This window comes from Typopeltis vanoorti, chromosome 6 (assembly GCF_054136105.1).
Source record: "Typopeltis vanoorti isolate ZY-2024b chromosome 6, IOZ_Tvanoo_1.0, whole genome shotgun sequence".
Classification (NCBI taxonomy): Eukaryota; Metazoa; Arthropoda; class Arachnida; order Uropygi; family Thelyphonidae; genus Typopeltis; species Typopeltis vanoorti.
In genome coordinates this window covers 21,224,875-21,252,263 of record NC_143554.1, presented here as the reverse complement: position 1 = coordinate 21,252,263, position 27,389 = coordinate 21,224,875, and the positions used below count along the sequence as shown (strand labels likewise).

At 36.2% G+C, this 27,389-nt stretch overlaps 1 protein-coding gene across 4 annotated transcripts in view; it reads left to right on the top strand.

The window, feature by feature from the left end:
• LOC150105326 (echinoderm microtubule-associated protein-like CG42247) overlaps nt 1-27,389 on the top strand; it is a 375,243-nt gene that overhangs the window by 92,080 nt on the left and 255,774 nt on the right. For all 4 annotated transcript variants that reach the window (XM_090394708.1, XM_090394707.1, XM_090394705.1 and 1 more), the window contains one exon: nt 19,386-19,535. In XM_090394708.1, the coding sequence (XP_090250834.1) occupies nt 19,454-19,535 (82 nt within the window). In that variant the 5' untranslated portion in view covers nt 19,386-19,453. The remainder of the gene's footprint in view (nt 1-19,385; nt 19,536-27,389) is intronic.

Below are 27,389 nucleotides of genomic sequence, written 5' to 3'. Positions count from 1 at the left end.
TTATAAGCAAGATTTTTTGATTTTTTTTTGTTTATACCGTTCTTTTAACTCATTTTTACCTGGTAATAGATCAACAGAATCGAATTGCATATTTCATCTTTTATTCAGTCACCCACTTGCCGTCGTCCAGTTGTCCGTTGCTCACTTGACTGTGTCCCTAGGGGCATAGACTAAACTTATTGGTCTGCAGATCAACATCCAAAAGTTCATAATAAATGTAGTTTAATCCTTTATCCAAGCGTGAGCAAACAAAGTTTGCACCTGAAAATACCTTCAGGACTGAGGCAAGGTGGTGCAACTGTTGGCAACTCATAGCAAAGGTGGACCAAGCTCTCATCACTCCTTGTCTCAGTGTCTCCTACAATGCAAAGCACATCTCCTTGTGGACATGTATAATGCTATGCATTAAGGGAAGGGCTACTACCCAGACCGGTTTCGACCTTTGAGGTCTCATCAGTGGGAGGCAGACCCAGAAGTGGTGACACTAAGGCAGAACCAAGTGCAAAATAAACTTCCAACATCTTTCTCTAAATCCAGAGTAATTTAATAATAAGGTGGTACACCGGTTGGCAACTCATATAGGTAAATATGACCTCTCAATTGCTTCTGCCTTAGTGTCACCACTTCTGGGTCTGCCTCCCACTGACAAGACCTCAATAAAGGTTGAAACCGGTCTGGGTACTGGCCCTTCCCTTAATGCATAGCATTATACATGTCCATAAGGAGATGTGCTTTGCATTGTGTGAGATACTGAGACAAGGAGTGATGAGAACTTGGTCCACCTTTGCTACGAGTTGCCAACAGTTGCACCATATTGACAGTCCTGAAGATATTTTCAGGTGCAAAACTTGGTTTCCTCACACTTTGATAAAGGATTAAATTAAATTTATTATAGTCTAACCAAGTGCAAAATAAACTTCCAACAAAAGTTCAAAGTATTCTCAATCGGTTATGAAAACTTTATATTTCATATCAACAATAAACGCTTAAAAAGAGTAAAGAACTTTCAATATCTTGGATCATACATCAGCAATACAGAAAATGATATTAGAAAATGTAAACACCTGGCTCTAGTCTTCCATAACAAACTCTGCCCTGTCTAGAAATCATCATTAATATCATGAAAGACAAAATTAAGACTCACTAAAAAATACACGTACTAACCACAGTGATAAGTTTTAATATGTAAATATTTCATCCAAGTATCTTGGGACATCCTCAGTAAATTAATTCAAACAATACTAGGAATAACATACAGTTAGGGTGCATGATTAATGCAATCTCAATATGCATGCTATAGAGTTAAATTAAAATATATAAAAAGATTATTTTACACAATTTTGTATGAAAAATACTTTAGGAATAGCAAGAACATCATTGCAGTTTAAATTTGGTCTGTGTAGTAGGGCTTCAACACTTTCTTTATACAAACGTTCATGTTTATATAAAGAAACTGAATGGCGTTTCTACTTGTCTGTCCAAAGTATCTTCTCTTTAGGAGAAGGTAACAAGTTATAGATCTGGTTGATGGGTTAGTAGGTAGTGGCAAGATTGTATTACTTCATAATGATTTAATGATGCCAAATTTTTGAGATGGATGATGAGCGGAAGAAACACATTTCGGAACATCAGGACGACATTCGTCTTTTCAAACTGCAGAAATCTGGCCTCGCTCAACATGGAGTTGAAAACCCAAACCATAGGATCCATTGGACAAAGACGAAACTTTTACAATAGATCTTTATATAAACATGAATGTTTATATGAAGAAAGTGCTGAAGCCCTACTACACAGACCAAATTTAAACTGCAAAACTTGCTATTCCTAAAGTATGGGAAATTGTCATACAAAATTGTGTAAAATAAGCTCTTTTTTTATCCTATATGTTATCCTTTTTTTTTTTCCCAGTTATATTTTAATTTAATTCTATAACACGCTACTGCACGCATATTGAGATTCCATTGTAATCATGCCCCTAACTGTATGTTATTCCTAGTATTGTTTGAATTACTGTACTGAGGATGTCCCAAGATACTTGGGATGAAATATTTACATGTTAAAACTTATCACTGTGGTTAGTGCGTGTGTTTTTAGTGATGAATTCACCACAGCTTTCATTGTATTAAAAAAATAAATAAATAAATTAATTAAGACTATATCATGCAACCAGTAGATGCATCTTCTAGTATGGTTCTCAAACCTAGACAAGAAGCACAAAAAATAACTACAGATCTAATTAACTCCTTTGGAACTACATGTCTCAGACTGAACCTTGGATGGGCTGTGTTACTAACTCTGCTGTGCTAAATCTGTAAGCAAGAACCACTTGTCAATATAGTCAAAAAACTACAACTCGGATGGCTTGGACATCAACTCAGCCATCCTGAAGTCTCACCCTTTTTGGAATCCCTCATCTTGTACAAACTAGAAGATGGCAATCACAGTAGAGGAAGACCATGCAAACAATTTTTGCAATACATATGTGAAACCATCAATAGGCTGAACTGTAAAACTCCATCTGACATCTGCCAGTTAGCTCAGTGGACAGAAACTAGTCATAATTTGTAATCTTTAATTTTTAGTGTAAATCTCTTTTCACATTGCATGATATTGTGAATAAACTATGATGATGATGATTTTAAAGATAATGTGAAAGGGATGATATCCAGTTGTTTCTTAACAAAAAAAAACTGGGGAAAGCAATGAGGAATAACACAAAGTAGTTTCCCTTCAGAAAGAATTGAATACACTGATTTTATGAACACTTAAATGGATACCAATACAGTGTTGCAGTTGTAATATTTTATGCTGAGTTCAGATAACAGTCTAAGTATGAGGATGGTCTGAAAAGTTCTTGGCTTAACAATGAAAAAACGAATTTATAATTTCAAAATTATTTTTATTTTTCAACATAATCTCCCTTAAGACTAATATTTATTCCAGCGATGCTCCCACACCATTATCCCATCCTGTAGTGGTTCTACAGCTGCAATCACCTCTTGATTCAAAGAAAAACACTGACCAGTGAGGGAGAGTTTTAGTTTTGTGAAGAGATAGAAGTCAGAGGGAGCCAAATCTAGGGAATAGGGTAAATGTTTCAACAATTCATAATGCAGATCCCTTAATTTTCCTATTGTCAAAACACCTTTGTGGGCAGGTGCATTTTTCTGATAAAAGGTGATTTTTTTCCTTCTGCAAACCAGGTCTTTTCTCACAACTTTTTTCATCTAGTCTGGTTAAAAGATTAATAATATTCTCCGGTTATTGTTTTACCCTTTTCAAGATAATTAATAAACAAAATGCCTTTAGCATACCAAAACACCAATGCCATGACATCCTGCTGATGGAACCAACTTTGCCTTCTTCGGCACTGAACAACCGGCTTCTGTCCACTGTTTTGACTGCTGTTTGGATTCTGGTGTAATGGTGAATCTACATCTCATCCATATTAATAAATTGATGCACAAAATCAGTTTTATTGTTGTTAAAACGCTCCAAGCACTGTTCAGAGATTTTCATGCGAGTGCGTTTTTGATCTGCTGTGAGCAAGCACTTGACCCATCTTGCACACAGCTTTTTCATTTGCAATTCTTCATGCAAAATATATCCCACACATTCTTTTGAAATGCCTATAGTCTCAGCAGTTTCATGCCCTTTGACTTGCCTGTCCAATACCATATCGTGCACCAGATCAATGATTTTTGGGTGTTGTTGCACTTTTTGGACATCCTTCACGTGGATAATCTTCATGGCTGGTATGCTCAAGTTTAAACTTTGCAGCCCATTTCTTAACTGTCGAAAATGAAGGAAAAGAGTGTCCATAAATGTTTATGAACTTCGAATAAATTTCTCTTGGAATTAAACCTTCTTTTACAAAGAATTTTATAACCGCACAATACTCAAGTGCACCAGATCAATGATTTTTGGGTGTTGTTACACTTTTGGACATCCTTCATGTGGATAATCTTCATGGCTGGTATGCCCAAGTTTAAACTTTGCAGCCCATTTCTTAACTGTCAAAAATGAAGGAAAAGAGTGTCCATAAATGTTTATGAACTTCGAATGAATTTATCCATTTCAATGGATAACAACAACACTTTTGCTTCAGACAGCTCTATAAAATAAACTACTTGATAGAATGACTTGTAATTTCACATGGATGCTTATAACAGATGTTCAAATTAGAAAAAAAAAAATCTTGCCAATAGTGTTGCCATCTATGGTCGAGGCCGAGAATGTTTAAGACCACCCTCGTATGTTCATGGTGGGAACTACTCAAAAAAATTGAAGAGCAAGAGATTTAGGAGTGGCAGTGGAATAAGAAGCTTTAGTTCAGCAGACATAATTTAATGAGTAATGGAGGCTTATTATTATAATATAAATTAAAAAAAATTGAGAGAAACTCCTTAGATAAGTAAATGATTATAGTAGAATTATGGGACATTGACTATGCAAACAGACTGCAAAAACACATCTTGGTTACAAAAGTTAGTAAAGAAAGTAATTGGAAAGGCTGGAATGGGGAAGTTATAGAAAATTATATGGTCATTTCACTGTTATGAAGAGCGGACCAAAGACCTTGAAATCATCATGCCTTAAATCCATTCCCAGTTTCTGTACTCACCATACACTTAGACAATACATTCCACTCACCAGTCATTCCTTGCAAAGTACCAGCATTTCACTCCACTCCATTACACACACACACACACCTTATATAGCTTCCACGGATGGTCAAAGTGCGTGAAATTGCTGAGACTATAGCATTTCAAAAGAATGTATAGGATATATTTTGCATTAAGTATTGCAAATGAAAAAGTTTTGTGCAAGATGGGTGCCGCTCTTGCTCACAGCAGATCAAAAATGCACTCGCATGAAAATATCTGAACAGTGCTTAACAAGAATAAAACTGATTTTGTGTGTCGATTTATTACTCTGGATGAGACTTGGATTCACCATTACACACCAGAATCCAAAGCCTCTTGTTCTAGCCTTGTCTCATTCTACTCTATGAAAAATCTCTTTTATATTAATCTAGTAACCTTTCATCAACTTTTGTCTCACTCATATCTCCTGTCCTTCTATTCACAAGGCTCTGTAACTTGCATTCCCTCAATCTCTCCTTATATCTGATGTTCCAGAGACCTGATACTGACTTAGTAATCTTTCTCTGGACCCTCTCTATACATCCTTATCTCCCTGAAAATCAGGCAACCAAATATGTGCACAGTGGTCCATATGTTGTTGTATGATCAGAGCCTTATATGAGGGAAACATAACCTCTTTGCTTCAGCATGCCATTGCCATAATCCATTGGGATATTCTTAGAGTTTTGGCAGTATGACTCCTAAACTTCAGGTCTCTGTCCACTATCACTCTCATCTCCACCAACTCTTTCAAAATTTCTCCATTAATTCAGTGGCATAGCTAGAGCTGTTGCTGCCCGGGGCGGTCCCTCTCAATACACACCAAAAATACTACAAAAAGTCAAAACGACATATAGGGAAATAAATTACAACACTATGTTTATTTTTGAAGAAAACTTTAATTTCAACATTCTAAAATGTTATTTTTCTTGCTTTTCTGTTAGTAAAATCGTCAATGACATTGGTGAAGTCTATTTCATAGTAATATAGGTAATTCTTAATCAAATTTTATTTAGAAAAACTACTCTTACAGCAGTTGTAAGGAAAATTCACAGTAGTATTACAATATTTGGAACTGAGTTCTCGAAACTGTATTTTAGAATTAACTGCAAAAGTTCAAAAAAGGTTGAAAGTGCCACCCGGGGTGGACCGTCCCCTCTGCAACCCCCTAGCTATGCCACTGCATTAATTATGTACACTGCATCCTAACCTTGCCTACCAAATTTCAAGATCCTGCACTTTACAACATTAAATTGAATTGCTCCACTCACTTGCCCATTCAACATAATCTAGTGAGATCTTCCTGCAAAGCCACAACATCTGGTCTTGCACGATGTTCTGGGCCACAAATGGACCCAGAACTGATCCATGGCATTCTACTAGTGGCCTTCATTTTTGGAGATACCTCTCCTCCATGTGCAATCTGCTAATACGTGTCTGAGAGTCAATTAACTATCCAACTTACTAGTCTCTTACCCAATTCCATTTGTTTCCATTTAGCTATAAGCTTCTGATGTGGCAGTTTATCAAAGACCTTTGAATCTGAGTATACCACTGTATACAAATCTCCTTTATCCAGTGAATTTGGTACCTTGTTGTGATAAGTAAGCAGATTGCAAAAGCATTCCCCCCCCCCACCTAACAAGCTCATGCTGACCAATATAAAGAATGCTGCTACTATCAACCCATTTCTGAAACCTAGTCTTCACCAACTATTGTAACCTCTTAACAACTCCAAACTATAATTAGTAACCTTGGTCTTATGCTTCCTCTCCCTTGCCCCCTTTGTGATGTAGAACAGTTTTTCCCACCTTCCATTCTATTCTCCGTTTCAAAATTTAGCTTAAAAAGGTGTGCCAAAGGTGCTATTAAATTCCTAGAGCATTCCTTCAAGATGTGCCGATATGTTGTCAATTCCTAGTGCCTTATTAACATCAAATTCCTCAAATACCTCCTTATTTACCATGAGTCCCTCTACCACCAATATCTTCTATACTCCAACTTTTTCATGACATTGCCTTCACGAAGATGAAACACACCAACATTTTGCTCACTGAATTCTTCAATTATATCCTCTGCATCAGTTACTGATCCACCAAAGTTATCAACTAGAATGTTTCTTCCATAGTCATTTTTTCTTCTGCTTGCCACATATTGAAAGTGCTCATTAGGAATTTTCTTAGCTTGGTTGACTAATTTCTTCTCATACTGCACTTTTGCTGTTTTTACCAACTGAGCCACTTTCCTAGCCTTCCCTTAATACTCATCATGCAACTGTTACCAACATTCATCTTATATTGCCTCCACACTGACTTCTTCCAGATTTCATGCTTTATCTCTTCATTCATCTATTTTACTCTTACCTTATTTAACCTTTTCACCTCTGCAGTATACATATTGCTGCTGTTAAATAGTTCTTGATTAATGCCCAGTAGCATTTGTCTCCTTTCTACTCAACTCCTCTTTCCATGTTATATCTCCCTGTCGTCTCTTAAGGTTTTCATAATCACTAGCCTTGTAGTTCCACCACAGTCACTTCCAGCTTGGAGAAGGTAAGACACTCCATTCATTCACAATCATATCCTCTGATATAACCAGAACCAAGACTCATTATGGGTAATTCTTATTCCTTGATGCTATCTCTTCACTCCATTCAATATTGCCATAATTGAAATCACCCATAATGGTCACTGTTCACTTGCTCACTAAACTAAGTTGTCTATATATTTTTTTGTTTCTGTCCTCCATGTTCCTTGGCCTGTAGCAACACCAAACCAAATATCTCACTCTATCAATTTACACCTCGCACCATATTGCTTGAAAACCACTGACACTTTCTTTTCCTTGTATCTCAACCTTGTATGAACATAAGGCCTCCCCACAGTATCATCAGCAGCACTTCCCCACTCTCTTCTTGCCCTAACTACCTTCGTGAAAAGCATCATATCCTTCCATTTATATTTCTGTCAAGATATCATTCTCATCCAGCCATGTTTCACTTATTCTATCTATTTTCAGGAAATAAACTTAATCCACGTAACAATTTCATCTTCCTTATTTCTTATACTCCTTGCATTCATAAATAAGCATAACCGTTCATTTCTAGGTCTATAACCAGTCCTACCCATCTCAACCCAAACCCATGACTTCTCCACACTTGTTCCTGTCTGTTCACTCATCCTTTGTTCCATATACCCCCAAATTCACTATCCCCCCCCCCCCCCTGTGTTCCAGGCCATTCTATTCCTGTACTGACCATTCCCATACATACATACATTCATACTGCTTTCAGAATCCATTCTTTTTCCACTGTGTGAGCAAACAAACTTTGTGCATGAAGTATCTTCACAACTAGCCTACTTGTATATAGAAGTTCACTATCTTTTTGCATTATGAGATACTAATGCAATTGATGTGACGTCAACAGCATCTATATATGAGGGGTTTCCGAAAAGTAAGGTAACACTTTTTTCCCCTCAAGGATGTTTAATAATAGGAAGTTGAAATTATACACTAAGAACTAAGTGAACATGCACTATATCTCCACATTTATTGATACCCTTGTCCCAAAGATGGATCAATTTATTGATACCATTTCTGAAAAAGTCCATGTCAATAACCGACATCGTACAGCCTAATAAACTTTCTCATCCATAATGAAATTCCTTCTGGAAAGGATGTTTTTTTCTTGAAGGGGGGAGGGGAAGAGAATCTTCCTCAAGTCAAAGTTTGAAGGTGCTAAGTCTAGGCTGTATGGGGAATGTGACAAAGTTTCACAATGATTATAGCACAACCTCTCATGAGTGGTGTGTGTGTGTGTGTGTGTGTGTGTGTGTGTGTGTGTGTGTGTGTGTGTGTGTGTGTGTGTGTGTGTGTGTGTGGAGTAGCATTGTCGTGCACCAAAATCACACTGCATTCAGTGCCTGGTCATTTATGTCGAATGTTGGCTTTCAATTTGTCCAATTCTGCACAGTAAAGCTTTGCATTGATTGTTCCACCCTTCAGCAAGAAATCCAACAACAGGCCTTGGCGATCCCAAAACACTGTGGCTATGACTTTTTGGGCAGTAGCAGTAGGAACAGTTTTGAATTTTTGGCGCACAGGAGATTGTGGATGTTTCCAGGTCATGGAAGCATACTTCACAGACACCTGTTGAATGTTTTTTTTTTTTTTTTTTTTTTTTTTTTTTTTTTTTTTTTTTTTTTTTCAATTGGTTATACTATAAATCAAAGATGCCAAGAAATTATATTCTTGGTTTTATCATTTATCCAAGTGTAAGCAAACAAAAATATTGTGCATGAAGTAACTTCACGACTGGGCTATTTGTATATAGAGGCTGATGACTTCACTTTTGACTACTTGTATATGGGAATATATGACTTCTGCATTACTTCAACCTTGGTGTCTCTTCTGGATCCGGCTCCCACCGATGAGACCTCAATGAAGGTCTAAACTGGTCTGGATAGTGACCCTTCTCATAATGCATAATCCTTACAAACATTATATATGTCTGTAAGGATATGTGACTTGCATTATGGAATACTAAGGCAGTTGACGTGAAGTCATTAGCTCTATATACCAGGGGTGGGCAAGTTCTTCAGTAATAAGAGCCGCATATAATACTTTTCATACATTTTTGAATGTTCAAGATCCAGAGAAAATATTATTTTAAAATTGTATTTATAAATAATAAAAAATACAGCTATACAGTACTCCTACTCACCGAAGAAGAATATGTTAAATCTCTACTTGTTGGAGGCTTTAACTGAGTCTTCATTTGTACAGTTAATAGTTTAAAATCTGGCTGGTAGAATGTCAAAACTTCTCTAAGAAGCTCAATGAGGTTGCTGTTAGTGAGGATAGCACAATGTTTTGACTTGACAAATTTCATTGCTGAGAAGAGAGATTCACAGCATTAAGTTGTCCCAAAAACAGAGTATTTGGAAACCAGTTTTCTGAAGATTAGGATACTTTGCTTCTGGGATTTGCTTCCAAAATTCAGTTACAGATGAGTTTCTATGTACTAGATTCAAATCCACACCTTCCTGCAGCTCAACAAGCTCTGTCTCTATTGAAGCAACATCAGTGTTAAAAGATGCAACAACAGGACATCCATCGTTGAAGACATCAATCACAAAAGGATTCAAAAGAAATTCAAAACATGACTTTAACTTTTTTAGTTTCTCAAACCTATTCTCAAAATCATTATAAAGTGTTTAAGTTTCCTTTGTATTGTTTCAGTTTATTATGTTTAATTTCAGCATCAGGAAAAGCAGTTATTCTTAATTTAAGGTTGGGGAAAATGCTCAAATTTCTTTGTTGCCAGATCTCTTTGAAAAAGCTTTATTTCATTCTGAAAACTGTTTAGAATTTTTATTGGGCAAGTTCTCTAATAACTTTGTTCCTTTCTTGAAGTGCCAAATTTAAATATTGGAGGTATCGTTACATCTGTAAGAACCTTAAGACCTTGTACCGATCAATGATCTTCTATTTGTGGGTATTTCTTTTCTTTTCTTTCATGAAAGTTATGATTGGTTCAAAAAGAGCAACAAACTTATTCAAAAGATAATTAGTTGATAGCCACTTACAATACAATAGAATGAAATGTCATTTGGCTTTTCTTCAAGCTCCAGCTCCTCGATAAAATTTCCAAGTTCACAGTGTGTTTTTGCACTTTTTTTTATTATTATTATTTCCCAAGACCTCATGGAGTCAAAGACTCATCTGGGAGGTCCTTTTATCACACATCTCATCATACCGTGTCTTAAACAAACTCAAACTCCTTGCAGACACCACACTCTCAGGCAAGGCATTCCAATCATTCACAACCATGCACGAAAAAACCCTTCCTCTCACTCCCCTACTCACACCCTCTTTATACAGTTTCCAGGGATGACCTCTGGTTCTCCCCTGATCTCCCACTATTCTCTGTAGAACTTCTCCACCATTGAACTTATAACAACCCCTTACCAACTTGTAGGTCTGTATCATATCTCCCCTCTTCCTTCTCTCCATCAGACTCTGCAAATTACATCTTCTCAATCTTTCCTGATACTCAACATTCCAGAGGTCAGAAACTACCTTAGTCAGTCGCCTTTGGACCCTTTCCAACATTTCTTCATTCTGAAAACCCGGTGACCAAATCTGGACACAATAGTCCAGGTGTGGCCTAACAAAGCCTTATACAACGGAACAAGAATCTTCCTACTTCTACACATCAGTGTCCTCCGCATCATTCCCAGAAGCCTTTGTGTTGTCTTCACAATTTTGGCGATGTGTCCCCTAAATTTTAGATCCTTATCCACAATCACCCCCAAATCTCTTATTTCCTCTACCTCCAACAATATATTCTCACCAAGCATAAATTCTGCATCCCATCTTTGTTTTCCAAATTTTAAAACCTTACATTTTGCAACATTGAACTCACATTCCCATTTGCTTGCCCAATCACTCAATTTATTCAAGTCTTCTTGCAAGGCCACAACATCTTCACTACTCTTTATGGTTCGTCCCAACTTTGCATCATCTGCAAACAACTGAATATCTCCATCCAAATCTTCGCCAATATCATTAATATGCAAGTTAAATAGTAATGGACCTAAAACAGACCCCTGAGGCACTCCACTAGTGACTTTCCTTTTCCTAGATATCGCACCCCCATACACAACTTGTTGATACCTATCAGATAGAAAGTCTCCAATCCAATGCACTAATCTAATATCCAACCCCATTTGCTCTAGTTTGACTGTCAACTTATCATGAGGTACTTTATCAAAAGCCTTTGCGAAATCCAAGTATATTACTGTGTATCCTTCTCCTCTGTCCAAGGAAGCAGTCACTTTATTGTAATAAGTAGATTACTAAAACATGACCTCGCTTTAGCAAATCCATGCTGTCCATCAAAAATTATACCATTGTTGTCAACCCAACTCTGGATCCTAGTTCTCACAAGCTTCTCCCACAACTTAACCACAACACCTGACACACAGATACACCTATAGTTTGCTGCTTGAGTTCGATCACCTCCTTTATGAAGTGGCACAATCTTGCCCTCCTTCCACTCTTTAGGAACTTGACCAAGTACAAAACTCGTATTAAAAAATATGTCAAGGCAGGTGTCAACTCTCTGGCACATTCCTTCAGAATATGCGGTGATATATTATCAAGTCCCACAGCCTTATTTACATCTAGTTTACTCAACTCCCCAAACACCTCTTGCTCACTTACAGTCAGTCTCTCCTCCCCATCATCAACTGCTCTCTATCTCTCCATGTCACATTCACAAGATTGAAAGATCTTTATGAACTGCTCATTAGGTATCTCCACCACACATTCTGCAACAGCTGTCTTTATACCATTTCCTCCAATCAATGTCATCCTTCCATAATCATTCTTTCTTTTGCTGACTACATATCGAAAGAACTCCCTAGGATTCTTTTTGGCTTCATTAGCTAACTGGTGTTCATACCTCTCTTTAGCTACTCTCACCAACCAAGTCACCCTCCTTGCCTGGTCTTTGTAGACCTCATGAAATTGGTTACTTCTACTTCTCTTATGCTGCCTCCACAATGCCCTTTTTCTCTGTATCGCATGCTTAATCTCTTTATTCATCCACGCTTGCCCAATCACTCAATTTATTCAAGTCTTTTTGCAAGGCCACAACATCTTCACAACTCTTTATGGTTCGTCCCAACTTTGCATCATCTGCAAACAACTGAATATCTCCATCCAAATCTTCGTCAGTATCATTAATATACAAGTTAAATAGTAATGGCCCTAAAACAGATCCCCTGAGGCACTCCACTAGTTACTTTCCTTTTCCTGGATATCGCACCCCCCATACACAACTTGGTGATACCTATCAGATAGTCAGTCTCCAATCCAATGCACTAATCTAATATCCTCTTGTCCAAATGAAATTCACAATTTCTAAAATGCAATTTATGACATTGTTGAACTTGAAGTGTTTGCTTACTAAATGCCTAAGGTGAATGATACAATGAATAAAGAGATATTCAGGTGATATCATGTTGATATCATGTGTCAATTGCCCAACTAGGCCAGTATTTTGTGCTACCATAGCTTGTGCTCCATCTGTTGCAATGCTAACAAGTTTATGCAATGGTAGTTGAGCATTTAATAAAGCTTTGTTAAGTGAATTTTTGATATGAATACCTGTTGTGGTTTCCTTTAAGCTTATCAAGTCTAAGAATTCTTCTTTTACATTTCCTTCGTTTGTAACATAGCGAACAAATATTGCTAGCTGAAGGATATCTTGAATGTCTGTAGATTCATCCAGTGCCAAGCTGAAAGCAACACATCTTTTCAGATCACTATGGTGAACATATGATTGTAGACCTAATTTCAGAAATACATCTCTCAGCAGTACGGTGGGAGACCAAACAGAATTTGGTTGACAAATGAGAACAAATAGAATTTGTTCTATAGCCTGTTTAAGTTTTGAGTTCTCTGGAGCGAGAATTACAATCACATCACTAATATTCTTTTTTACAAATTCTCCATGACTGTAAGGTAGTTTACTTTGAGTAATATTCCAAGCTATAACAAAACTAGCTTCAGTAGCCAAATCACTTTGCTTACTGAGGGAAAATAGGCTATTTTGTTGACTGACTAAATTATATTTCAAATATTTTATCTTGTTTTTTCACAGTTCTGATTCAGGAGCAAATTCAGATTCAAACTTTTTACGATTACATTCATGGTGGCACTTTAAATTACTGGCTTTAAAGGACTGATGATTGTATGACAGATAAGGTTGGTGTAGATGAGGTGGTTTGTGGATGAGGTTGAGTGGTGGAGACAGAGAGTTGTAGAGTTAGGTGCCCTCCTTCGATGAGTCTTAGGCCTCCCTGGAGGTGTCAAATAATAATAATAAGACTCAGAACAGTAAAAGCAAAATCGTCCTCCCATTGTTGGTTAAATACTCTCTTGTTTGCATTTCTGTTTTATACTCTTCAGTTGCTCAGTCATTTTATACAAGAGTTTTATAACTTTCATTAAAATTAATCTTAAGTACTTTTCTGATTAATAAATACTTATCTACACTACACTACACTAGTTATGTTCCACTACCACCACAAGTGCATAATTTGTGTGTACTGCATGAAGAGTGATGACGCAGAGTCCAGGCAACGGAGGCAGTGGATAATGCAGCAATCATAGTAGTCCCCTTTTGGAACTAATTTTAGTGGGAGTGACACAGGCCATCAAATATTGAAACCCTTTTTGCCAACCAAATACAATAATAAAATTCACATCAACAACCCTTTTGACTGGTACCATATAAAAGCTAAAAATTTAAAGTTTCAAAATATCTGTTTTTTTATTTATTTTTAAAGCATTTACGAAGTAAAATATTCTAATATTGGTACATACTATACTACTATAGATTATTAATATAAAAGTTTAGGAAAAATGGCAATGAAAACCAATATTGTCTCGAGAGCTGCACAGAGTAGCTTTTGGAGCTGCATGCGGCTTGTGAGCCACAGTTTGCCCACCTAGGCTATATACTGTATAAATAGTCCAGTTGTGAAGTTACTTCACGTGCAATCTTTGTTTGCTTACACTTGGATAAAGGATGAAATCAAGACTAGTAGACTATTAGACTAGTATTGAAGATATTTTATGTGCAAACTTTATTTGTTTATGCTTGCATAAAGGATTAAACAAGAATATAATTTCTTGTCAAGTATTATATACTTTGTAATCTAGCAGTAAAACTTTCTACATCATGTGATTCTTTCAACATCACTGGTGTATATTGTCATAGTATATTTTTTTTTAATTGTGATCCCACATGTGAACGGTCACAAACCTATAACATTACAGTGCTATGTGTGGGTAAGTGATTAAGGAGAAAAAGGTAGACTATTGATATGTTTCTTAAAGAGGTGGAAGTTGTACTCAGTGAGAAAAACAGTATGTGTGAGATTGTTCCAAAGTATAGAGGTGAATGAAGGAATATCAGAGGTTTGTTCATTATGTTTGGAATCGGATAGTGTATGGGTGGTGGCTAGTGGCTGCTCTAGTTCTTACATGGTTGGAATAAAATTGAGGAATGTTAGTCACCAGTTCAGAGGAGCAGTGCTCATGAAAGTGACTGAAGAGAGTCTGAGATGGAAGGGTTATCTATTAAGCAGAGATTGCCCTCTTCTGAATATCATCAAAAATTCTCGGGGAGATATTGAGTGCACCACCTGAAATGTGGGAACAATGTTCAAAGGTAGGACAGATCTTAGACTTATTAAAGTGTTAGGAGTTGAGAGGAAGAGAAGTCATGTTTTGATTGGAAAATAACACCAACCTTTTTAGAGGCTATGGAGGCTATGTATATATTGTGCCAGGATAAACTAGATGTGACAGTCAGCCCAAGAAGAAAGCTTATTTTGAAAGGAAATGGAAACATGATCAAACAAGATCAGTATTTGTCATTGGTTATGAAAATTCTTGGTTTCTATCATTTGGATAGTACAGGATTTCTCAAATGAGGAAGAGAAATGAAGAGTATTGTCATTTTTGAAGCTGTGAATATGATTTGAAGTCAGAGAGAGAGAAGGTCATTGATGTAAAGGAGGAAGAGCATGGGTGAGAGTACGGAATTGAGGTACTTAAAAAAAAGTTTTTTTTTTTTTTTTACACTTGTTTCGGGCTAAACATGTTTCAGCTAAAATGAAAAGCTCGATTTTGATTTTAGTACTATACTACTATAGATTATTAATATAAAAGTTTAAGAAAAATGGTAATGAAAACCAATATTGTCTCGAGAGCTGCACAGAGTAGCTTTTAGAGCCACATGCCATTGAATATGCATTGTATTTTTAGAATGGACTGCAGAGGCCCTTTTTTTTTTTTTTTTTTTTTTTTTTTTTTTTTTTTTAAGAACCAGGGTTCAGATACAGGTCAGGGTTTGCAGTGGAGTGGAGAATGAACTCTCATTCTAGTCAGGATTATTTCAGTTATTAGTTCCATGCAGATGTTTGGATCAAGATAGCAAAAGCAGTAAACTTACCATGGAAAAGAGGTATAAAAATTTTGGAGATCATCCCAGTTGGCACAATTGCAGTACCATGGGGGCATGAGGCTGAGATTGACTGGGAGGAGGATGAACTGTAGAGGAGGAGACTTGAATAAGATTATGACCAGAGTTGCTAAGGAGAGCAAAAATCCACAGTGTGTTTGGAGGAAGAGCTATTTAAGAAACAGCCCAGAGTATTGGAAGAATGATGAGGATTGTCTTGTATTCTGGTTAGTAAGTTGACTATTTGTGTTAGGTAATGACTGATGGCAAATGATTTTCAGCTTCCCCTCCTGCTTTATCTCTGAAGTTGGAGTAGGGGAGCCAGTTTGTGTTATGGATGAGGAAAAGGAATAAAGAGTGTTGTCATCGATAAAGCTGTGAATAGGATTTGAAGTCGGAGAGAGGTCATTGATATAAAGGAGAAAGAGTGTGGGTAAGAGTACAGAACCCTGAGGTAGTACTCCAAAAAGATTAACATTTTTTACAAAATTTGGGTAAGTAGTTTGTATAAAATCATTTTTTAGTGATAGTCAAAAAGGGCAGCATGGTTGTCACTTAGGAGAGTAGCAAAAGAAGGCTATAAAGTGAGGTTAGGATATCTTGAGCTAAAGCAGAGCAGAGCAAAAAAGCAGATTCCAGAAAAATTAAGAATAGTTAAAAACTCTAGGGGAGAAAAAAAAGATTTATTACCTCTAATATTCACATGTTACATCAAAGGTCATTATCAGGAAGAGTATAATAAAAAATCATCATCATCATGCATATCAAGAATTTAGGCCTAGCATGGCCTGTTCTGGCCTTAGAAGTCATCGTTGAATCATTTAAGAGGATATCCTGGTTTTCTTTTTCCTAATGGCTTGTTTTGGTAATCTTTCTGTTTTCATTCTTTGAACGTGTTCCATCCATTTATGTTTATATTTTTTAATTTTTTTCTATTACTGGTTCTTGGTTTAATTCTTTCATGATTTCTTCATTTCTTTTGTGATCAAATAGGGTATACTTTGCAGTTTTTCTCATTTTAAATTTCTCAAAATTTCTCATATTTTTCTCATATTAAAAAATGATTACAAAAATAAGCCATGTAGCATGTGTTTATGATTTGTATATAACTTGTGTATGTATAACTTATGTATAAACATGTATAGAAACTTTTGTATATATGATTATATATATATATATATATATGATTTTGTATATAGGATATACATGTTATGTATAAGCATCTATAGAAACTTTTGTATATATGATTAGACTTGACAAGAACAAATCAGCAGTCTCATAATTATCTAATGCAAGGATTATGTGTATTATAATATTAAAAAAAGAAATTGTAGTGACAGCGTATGCTGAACTTGGATGCAAGGAGCTGAATGATATGGATAAAAAAGTAACTCCAGTACTTTTATTATGCATTCTCCACAAGGGAGTCCAAAGAATCAACAAGGAAGAGGTCTCTTTAGTACTTTTTTTTATGCAACTCCCACCTTTGAAAGGTTGTAAACCAATAGTACATTAATACCATGGGTGTTAAGGATTCCCCCCCCCTCTAATTTTTAAAATTAAACATTTATTTTTATTTTATATAATTCAGAAATTGTGTTCTAGAGACACCAAACACGAAACTTTTACGAGCTGCTTAAGACCCTGAGTACATAGAGTGGTGGTCATCTCACACCAGGAGATGAAATTCATTTTCTGCCTAATGACAATCACAAACATTGTGTCAAGGTGGGATTCAAAGCCACAGCCTATTAGTTGGAGATTGGGTATGCTAACCACATGGCTAACCAGACCAGCCACTTAAATATCTCCCTCCCTTAATGAATTTACTGAAATGCACTCATAACAGTATACTCGCCCATTCAGTATACTCAGCTTACTATAAAAGTAACCTGGACCTCACACACTTCCAGGTTACTTTTATAGTAACCTGGAAGTGTGTGAGGTCCACCAGCCACAAGATCCACTTACTAACTTGTGTATTTTTATCATATCTCCTCTCTTCCATCTCTTACTTTTTTAAGACTGCATTCCCTTGTTGAGAGTTTTTTTTTCACTTGGTTAGACTATAAATTATATATTTAGTTTAATACTAGTATGTGCTAAAATGCGATAAAACTTAAAAAAAAACACTGCAAATATAATACATGATGGTTTATTTATTTTCAGCTACAATCTAGAAATTATTGAACAAAGAAAAAAAACACAACTAAACCAATACTCTACTGACATCAGAGTTTGCAGTATCTCTTAGATATGATTTTCTATCAACTATCACTTTCACTTACACATTCAACTCTATCATTCTCATCATCGGACTTGAGTAACAAAATCGCTGAATCTCTTCAACATCTGATGGATTATCCAATCAATATATTTTTACAGCCATTTTCAATGGTAAATAAAAAAGAATAAAAAAATAAATAAACCAATATTATATTGACATCGGAGGTTGTGGTATCTCTCACATACAATTCACTATGAATTTTTTTGGTTTAACACGTGTTAAACCAAAAAAAAACAATTTGTTTGTATCTGTCAGATCAGCTGCAATCTCCGCATTAATAGTGTTTGATTCCATATTTTTCGAATGTGAATGCTGCACACTATCTCATGCTAAAATAAAGAATCTATTACCAAAAGGGATATCAAATTTGAACCTACCACAAACTTCAACTTACCATGACCTTCCCCATGGTAAATTACAAATTTTGCATTACTCAACCGAATTATAAATGTGGTTCAGATTTCCAGCTGAAATCTTTGGTTACCATAATCAGAATTCCAACTGAAATGTTTCCAATAGTGTAATAGGGAATTTTTCTGTTATGTTCGAATGGCTGTTTCTTTTTATCCACCAAATAGAAAAAGACTAGTGTTTATGCACCCCTTTTTTTTTGTTCCTGTCACAAAATTTTAAATCATATTTGCTTGGCAATCCAAATTATCAGTATCTATTCTGCATCTCCCAGTTAATCACCATATTTATAACATATAAGGAGAAAGGACAAGAGGTCATCCCTGAAGGTTGAGAAAGGAGATGGTGAGTAAGAGGATGAGAATTGAATATTTTGCATGGAGAGTGGTTGGACCACAGAAATCATTGCCTGATAATGGTGAATGTGCAGGCAGTAAATGAGTTTAAGGAGTGATATGATACTTTGTGTGTTGTCTAAGATAGGCCTCTCCATGATAAGTCTTGTGAACCTATGGGGCGATCCAAAATAATAATAATATTATTACTATTAAAGAAAACATTTATAGGTACAGATGGTCATTTTATTTCTATTTAAATTTTTTTTTAATAAATTTCAATTTGTTAAACTTTATTTACTTGTTAAATAAAATAAGCTACATGAACTAATTTGCAACTGCTGCACACCATTTCTTCCTAAAATAAATAATCTGTTACCAAAAGGAATATCAACTTTGAACTTACCACAAAATTCCAAAATAATCAAGCAAACTGTTATGTTTATTTGATTATTTTGGAATTTTGTGATCCATCCAAACTTCATGGCCCTCTATTTGGGATTGTATGCTGTAGATATTATAAAAAACGGACAGAAGTTTTTAAATGTATCTAAGCAGATGCAGATTAAAATTACATATGTGCATAATTATTTTTTATCAGTTAATTTAAGTTAAGCATAGCTTTATAGTCTGACTAAAAAAAAAAATTCCTGAAAATGGTTAAGACATGGTTATCATGGGCAAAATTCCAATCGGAATCTATATGTAGTGTCTTCTGGAGAGTTGTTATATTATGTTGGAGCAGTGGTTGTTCTTTATCATCCAGCAAATGTTTCCCAGAGGCATTATACAGAACATACAGAAGATATTCAGTGGTGAGTAACATTTTCTGATTAAAGAATTGCAGATTAAAAATGTTAAAACTTACATAAATTAAATATTACCCAAGTTATGTAAATCAAGTGGATATTAGATCCAGCAGTAGATTTGAGCTGTGCTAAAAAAGTGTTTTTAATTAGTGTATAGTGTGACTTTTTTGTCACATTTTTTTGTCTGCATTTTTTTCACTTTGGATGCAAGTGTCCTTCAGTTTTGTTGTTTATATTGTGTTTTGCTACTTGTTTGTTGTACTACTTCAGCTTCTGAAGATGGTATCCATAAAGAAATGTACGTCAGCAGCACAGAAGGCTTCTGTACGAAAGTCTGGCTCTGCCTTGGATTTTTTTGCAGTGGATGCATTGTGAAAACTACTATATGTATGCACCAAAAAATATGAAAGTCTGTGAACTGTTTGGGTAAATGAGAAGAAGGAAAGTGTTAACATATGTGAAAAGTGTTCTGGACAGATTAGAGTGATTAAAAATGGGAACAAATGTCGGGACCGTAGTAGAAGAGCTTCGGCAGGAGTTAGTGAAAATGAAAAGTGAAATGAAACATCCGGAAGAGGATATTACACAACTAAAGGAGAAATTGGCTGATGATAAGAGAAGGAGGAAGTTAATATTATAAAGAAAGAGTCAAAGGATAGTCGTATATCAGTGTATGGGGACTCGATCATTAGAGGTGTGATTACTATTAAAGTGTGCATAAAACATGCTTTCCTGGTGTAATAAATAACTGCATTGCAGAAAAGGAAATACCAGGCATCAAAATTAGTGGTATTTGTGGGCACAAATGACTTAGTTTGGAGAAAAAAATGTTGATAGAAACTTGAGGACGTTGTTGCAGCAGGTAAAGAAGAATAGTGTTGTTGGGAAGGTTATAGGCCTATTGCTCAGATATGATAACAGTGAATTGAGAAGGAGAGCAGAGATAATGAATAGTAAGATGGCTGAGTTGTGTGAGGCAAAGGGGATTCAATTTGTAAATCTGTGGAGTGAATTTGAAGGGAAGTTGGAATGGTATAAAGCTGATGGATTACATTTGAATGGGTTTGGTGTTGGGCATTTAGAAAGGCTATTGTTTTCTGAGAAGGTACAGAGTCAAGAAGTTAATTATTATTATTATTATTATTATTATTAGACACCTCCAGGGAGTCCAAAGACTCATTGAGGGAGGGCACCTACTCTACAGCTCTCCATCTCCCAATCCACCAACTGACCACAACTACACCAACGCCATCTACCACTAGTTTTTCCACGGACAATCGCAAACATCCATGCCCACGGCGAGATTCGAACCCGCAGCCTTTTGGCTGGAAAGCAGGTATGCTAACCACTCGGCCAGCTAGATGTAGCAAATGATCAGAGTCTACCTGTGAAACAGGATAGCACAAATCAGCAGATTGTGCAGCAGGAAGAAGATGGATATGATGTTGAAGATGTGGTTGCAGCAGCACAAATGATGGAATGCCAAAGGTGAGGATGAAACAGGTAGGAATGGAAATCACAGTCAGGATCAAGGAAATGGGAGTGGTCAGACCAAAGAGAGAGGTGTAGAATAGCAGCTAGAATAGAGAATGTTGGTGCTAGTAGAATGGCCTCAAACACACAGAGATTGTTATGTTTATATACATATAAGAAGTATTCGAAACAAGAGAGCTGAGTTTGTTGCCATAAATCCAAAAATAATTGGAATTAGTGAAACTTGGTTGTCTGAGGAGAATGTGATGTCGGGAATAGATTTAGGATATATAATTTTCTAGAAGGATAGAAATGTGAAAAGAGGAGGGGGGGAGTGCTGTTAATGATTGCAGAGGAATTGTCCACAAAGTGTGGAAGCTGGTAATGTATGCACAGATTTTGAATCTGTGTGGTGTGAAGTTGAAATAAACTGGTTAATATATCTGATAGGATGTTGTTATAGGCCAAGGGGTACAGAGAATACTGATTGTGAAATGTTCAGCTAAATTAGTTGGGCATGTAAAAAGAAGGTGATCCTAATGGGAGAATTCAATTACAGGAATATAGACTGGAAGGAGGAGGAATAGTGTGCGGGAACAAGGAGAGCAAGTTTGTGGAATTTCTGAGAGATAGTATCTTAAGCAGCATGTGATTGAAGCAACTAAAGGCTTTAATGTTTTGGATTTGGTGATAACTTCACAAGATGTAGTTGTATAAGGCACTGGTCAGACCACACTTGGACTATTGTGCTCTGATCTGGTCAGGTCACCTGGTTTTCAGCGTGATGTGGATACATTGGAGAGAGTCCAGAGGCAAGTGACTAAGACAATGTAAGAACTTTGGAATGCTGGGTATGGAAAGAGGTTGAAGAAATGTGGATTGCAGAGTTTAGTGGATATGAGGAAGAGAGATGATATGATAGAGACATGTAAGTTTGGCTGGCCTTGTTGGCTGAGTGGTTAGCATATCTACTCTCCAGCCAAAAAGCTGCAGAGCAGATATGCTAACCACTTGAAATCCTGCCACGGGCATGGATCTTTGTGATTGTCTGTGAAGATACTAGTGGTGGTGGTTGGCAGTAGATGGCATTGGTGTAGATGACGGAAGTAGTTGTGGTTCATTGTAGTTTGTGGATTGAGTGGTGGAAACGGAAAGTTGTGGAGTAGGTGCCCTCCCTGAAGGTCTCATATAATAATAATAATAAAAGTTAGTGAGAAGATTTTATCAGATTAATCCAGACCTTTTACATAACTTCACCACACTTTTACATAACTTCATTCCTCGAAGTTATGTAAAAGTGTGGTGAAGAGGGGTGTGAGGAGTAGATTTTTTACATGGAGAATTGTCAGTGAGTGGAATGCATTACCAGAATGTGTTGTTAATGCAAGGAGTGTGAAGGATTTTAATATTCTATACAATAAATATTTTGTCAGTTGAATGAACCTCCCATGATGAGTCTGTTGATTCCATGGATGGTGTAATAATAATAATTTCTTGGCTCTTTATTTTAGTATTACACAAATATAGTAATAAACTCATTTTAAACTTGTGTTTCAGACTTGTAACCTATTATGTAAACCTTTTGGCTTTTGTGTGGTTTGCCACTTTCCGTTTATTTGCTACTTGCCATAAATCCTGAGTAGGCTGTGCATAGTTTTAAATTTGAAATCTCATTTGAAAATACTTGACTACAGCAATTAAAATTTGTAAACAGGACTGGATATTGTTATTGTTAATATATTAGCATTATTATTATTGTATTGGCATCTCCATGGAGTTCAAAGACTCATCATGGGAGACCCAAACCATCCACACAATTTATCATACCTGTCCTTGAACCCATTAGCAGATAAAGCACTCACAATTGACTCTGGTGGCAACCTAATCCACTCATTCACAACTTTCCAAGCAAAAAACCTACCCCTCACACACTTGCTAACCACACATTTATTCAACTTCCAGGGATGACCTCTTGTTTTGGCCTGTCTAGCCAAGTGCTGAAAATTTCCCCTGTATCAATCCCATAAAACCCTTTAAGTAACTTAAATGATTTTATCATATCCTCTTTTTTTCTCCTATGAACCAGTTTCTGCAATCAACACACCCTCATCCTATCCTCATTGGAAACATTCCACAGACCACTTACCATCTTTGTAGCTTGCCTCTGAATCTTGTCCATTGTTTCTTCATCCCCAAGAAACCCAGGAGAACAGACCTGAGTAAAGTAATCCAGATGTGGCTCTATCAAGTCCTTATAAAGAGGAATAACAACTTCCTTATTTCTACTTGTTAGTGTGTTCATCAACAGCCAAGTAATCTTATGAACTACCTTAGCAATATATCCTCTAAACTATAACTCTCTGTCTACCACCACCCTTAAATCTCTAGCTTCATCTATTTCATAGAGTCTGGTGCCATCAGTGTGATATACAGCTGGTAATCTATTTATCCCAAAATGCATAACTTTACATTTCTTCATATTAAACTGGCACCCATTAACATCATCAACAAACAACTGAATATTTCCTTTTAGATTATTTCCTATATTATTTATATACCAATTACAGTAGTGATTCTAGCACCAAACCTTATGGCACACACCACTGGTTACCTGTTTTTGCCTTTCCATATACACTTTTTGATATCTGTCCAGCAGCCATCCTCTTTTCCACATAACCAGTGTCATATTCATTCCCATTTGTTCTAATTTGCGTAACAGTTCCATATGGTATTCTGCTTTTGAAAAATCCAGCAGAATCACCATGTACCCCATTTTCATTATCCAACTCAGCTGCTGCTCTATTATAAAAAGTTAGCAAATTACTAAGGCATGACCAACACTTAAACAAGGCCATGTTGTTCATCATACAGTATCATATTCTTATCCACCCATTCTTGAATTCTCTGTTGACCAATTTTTCCAGCACCTTTACCACCACTCCTGAGATACTGATTGGTCTATAATGTGCTACTACATTATAGACACTCCCTTTGAACTCTGTCAGAGTTGAGTCTTAAATTAAATTAAAGAGCTTAGTCAGAGGCATTGCCAGTTCCCTTGCACATTCTTGCAAAACCTGAGAAAAATAACCTATTGCAGCTGACAAGGAGTGATCCTGTGCGGGAGACCTCAATGGTTTTCTAGTCTGTTGCCTTAACCATTCAGCTGTGACTGCTGGTTTAAAAATATATAAATAAAATATCAACTGCAAACTCCATAGGTGGTTATTTTATCTAGCAAATTCATCTGTATAAAAATAAATTTTATAAAAATTAACAAATTCAAAGAAGATTGTAAGCTTAGATTTGCTAATGGTTAGATAATCTGGAAATGCTATTCTAGAGACTAAACTTGGAACTCTTTCTAGTCTTCCAATAAGCAGGATAGTGATCTCACACTGGATGAAAAAAATTCGTCATATAAAAATGTTTTACAAAACATTCATTGATGCCTATGGGATTTAAACCTTTGTTTGGAGAGTGAATATGCTAATCAATCAGTACCTTACTAATAGCATCAATTCCAAATAAACTCCTTCTCATTCACAACTCACTCCACCAAAACATAAATAAATAAATCATAAATAAAAAAAAATAATCATATAAATGAAGCAGTAGAAATAAGATGGAAATGAAATGGATGTGCAGATTTATTAAATATGAGACCTATAAGAAGATGATGTAAAAGGAATATCGTAGAATAAAAGTGGGAGGAGTTATGAAATATATAAATCTCTGGCCAGAAAAGTTAAGAGTATTGTATACAGAAAGCTAAATCAGAGTATGAAAAGAAATTGGCTATTCAGGCTAAAGGCAGTCCAAAAATTTTTATCCTTATGCTGCAAGTAGCCAGCAAAGGTTGGTCGATTGGTACAGCCTCTGCTACTAATGGCTCATGCAAAAAATTAAGCAAGTTTGAGTGTGGTTAGTAGTTAGAAGAGGTTAAATCATTCGATGCTGTTGGCACACTCTCCCTCGATGAGTCTTTGGACTCCCTGGAGGTGTCACATAATAATCATCATAAAAAGAAAGAATGAATATGGAAGAGTAAATTTATGAAATGCAGATACTGCTCTTTTTTCAGAAGCTAATAAGATAGTTCAGTTAATGAGTGCTCGCTTTGCTAAGATATATCAACCAGCTATGTAACATGGTGCACAGTGCTACTACTATCATACATTGGATGAAGAGATAAGGTTGAATTGTTGTTGCATGCATAACCTGGATAACAATTTGGCAATAGGGACAGATGGAATATCAGAATCTTTAAAGGTACCTGTGGCATGACTATAAATAATAAATTACACCATAACCACAGTAATTAACTGTAATGTAATGAAATGAAAGTACAGATATTTCGTACTGAAAATAACAGTACCTCATCAGTGTGTAGAAACAAGCAATTAAAGGAACCGGATTACAAAGTACATACAGCTGTCAGTGCCGCATGCTAGAAATTAGTATTATTAAAATAATATTAAAAACTATTTTTGATTGTTACATAAGATAAGGATCCGTGCAGTTAGCCTAGTGGCTGTGTGCTTCGCTACTATGTGCCTGGGGAAGGAGTTTCCTAGGTTCGATTCCCATCGGTGACATGAGGAGCTGAAGAATCTTCCTCGGTCATGGTCCCCGTTTATCCTGGGGTTTTTCATCCTGCAAAGCAGGCAAACCGGCCTTCAGAACTCAACACTATGGACATAGGATACACCTGGGCTGACCAGCTTATCCTGTGAACAGTTTGGGGTCTGTTGATTAATAAACCCTTGACGCTGCAAGGTAAAAGAGGGAAAAAGGAAGATGAGATGAGACATAAGGATCTCCCAAACTTTTGGGAGAGACAATCATTCTGATTCAGATTTGGCTGATGTAAAAGGGCTTTGCAACTCGGAAAGGCATTCATATTTAAACCTTCTATGGAGAAGATCAGCTGTATCCCACTGGATATTGCGGTTAGCATCACTACTATGTTGTGCCAGACCATACTTTTGAGGCTTCATGTATTCAATATAATATTGATGTTCATTAATTCTTTTTTTCTACAGAATGGCCTGTTTGTCCAAAGTATGTTAGATTACTTCATACGGTATCTGGTAAACTAATGATAGAGTTGCCAGTTTGTCTTTTGTAGATGACAACAGATGAGAAATTTTGTTGATCGGAAATTATGTGGGAATGAGATGATGCTTCTTCAAAATTCTACCAATCAATTCTGATGCCAGAAATATACAGGATTGGAACTCTGCGGTCTGTTGAAGAATCCTGAGGTGTTGGAACATAGGAGTCAATTATCTGCTGGATTTGATTAGGGTTTGTAACCATTAAATTCCATTAACGTTTTTATAGTGAGAAGTTCTTGTAAGCTTGAGGGAGAGGAACACACTTTATGTGCTCTATTAATTAAAGACTTGATAACACCAATTTTTTGAGAGGTGTGATGAGCAGACTTTGATTAATGTGTCTGCCACTAAAGGCAGGTTTTCAAAATGAGTGCTCGATAAGCTGCTAAATACGCTCCTTGATGAAGTTATTAGCTGGGAACAAAATACTGTGGACAAGTTGCGCACTCATTTTGGAAGAACTACCCGTTTATATGGCCTCCCAAAAATTCATAAAGAAGATTATCCAGTAAGACCCATTGTGAATTGTATTGACTCGCCCACCTATAGACAATTGCTAAATTTCTGTCACATTTATTAACTGCCCACACTTGGACAATCCAGATCATTCATCAAAAAATTCCACACATTTTCTTGAGAAAATCAAGGATATTCAAATACAAGAGACAGATTTGTTAGTCAGCTTTGACATTGTTTTCCTCTTTACCAACATTCCATTATCTGACACTGTTAATTTACTATATGATGATTATCCTCCTGATATTGCAAAGATTTTTGAATTTGTTATATAATCAGGATATTTCAGCTGGAAAAACAAGATCTATAGGCAAGTTGGAGGTACTGCCATGAGTAGCCCTCTGTCTTCACCTTTGGAAAACTATGTTTTGAACCATCTAGACGATACCTTGTTCTCATTCATTCATCCCCAACCCTCTCATTGATTTCATTATGTCGATGATGCCTTCGCTATTTAGCCTCATTCTGAAAATGAACTTACCACTTTCCTACAACAGATCAATAGCCATCACCCATGCATTAGTTCACCATGGAAAAAGAAAAGGCTGGTAATTTACTATTCTTGGACATCCACCTTACGCACACAGTCTCCAGTAATTTATCAACCAGTGTTTATTGAAACCTACCTTTACTGCAGATACATTCATCAAAAGTCTGCTCATCACACCTCTCAAAAAAATTGGTGTTATCAAGTCTTTAATTAACAGAGTACATAAGCTGTGCTCCTCTCCCTCAAGCTTACAACAAGAAC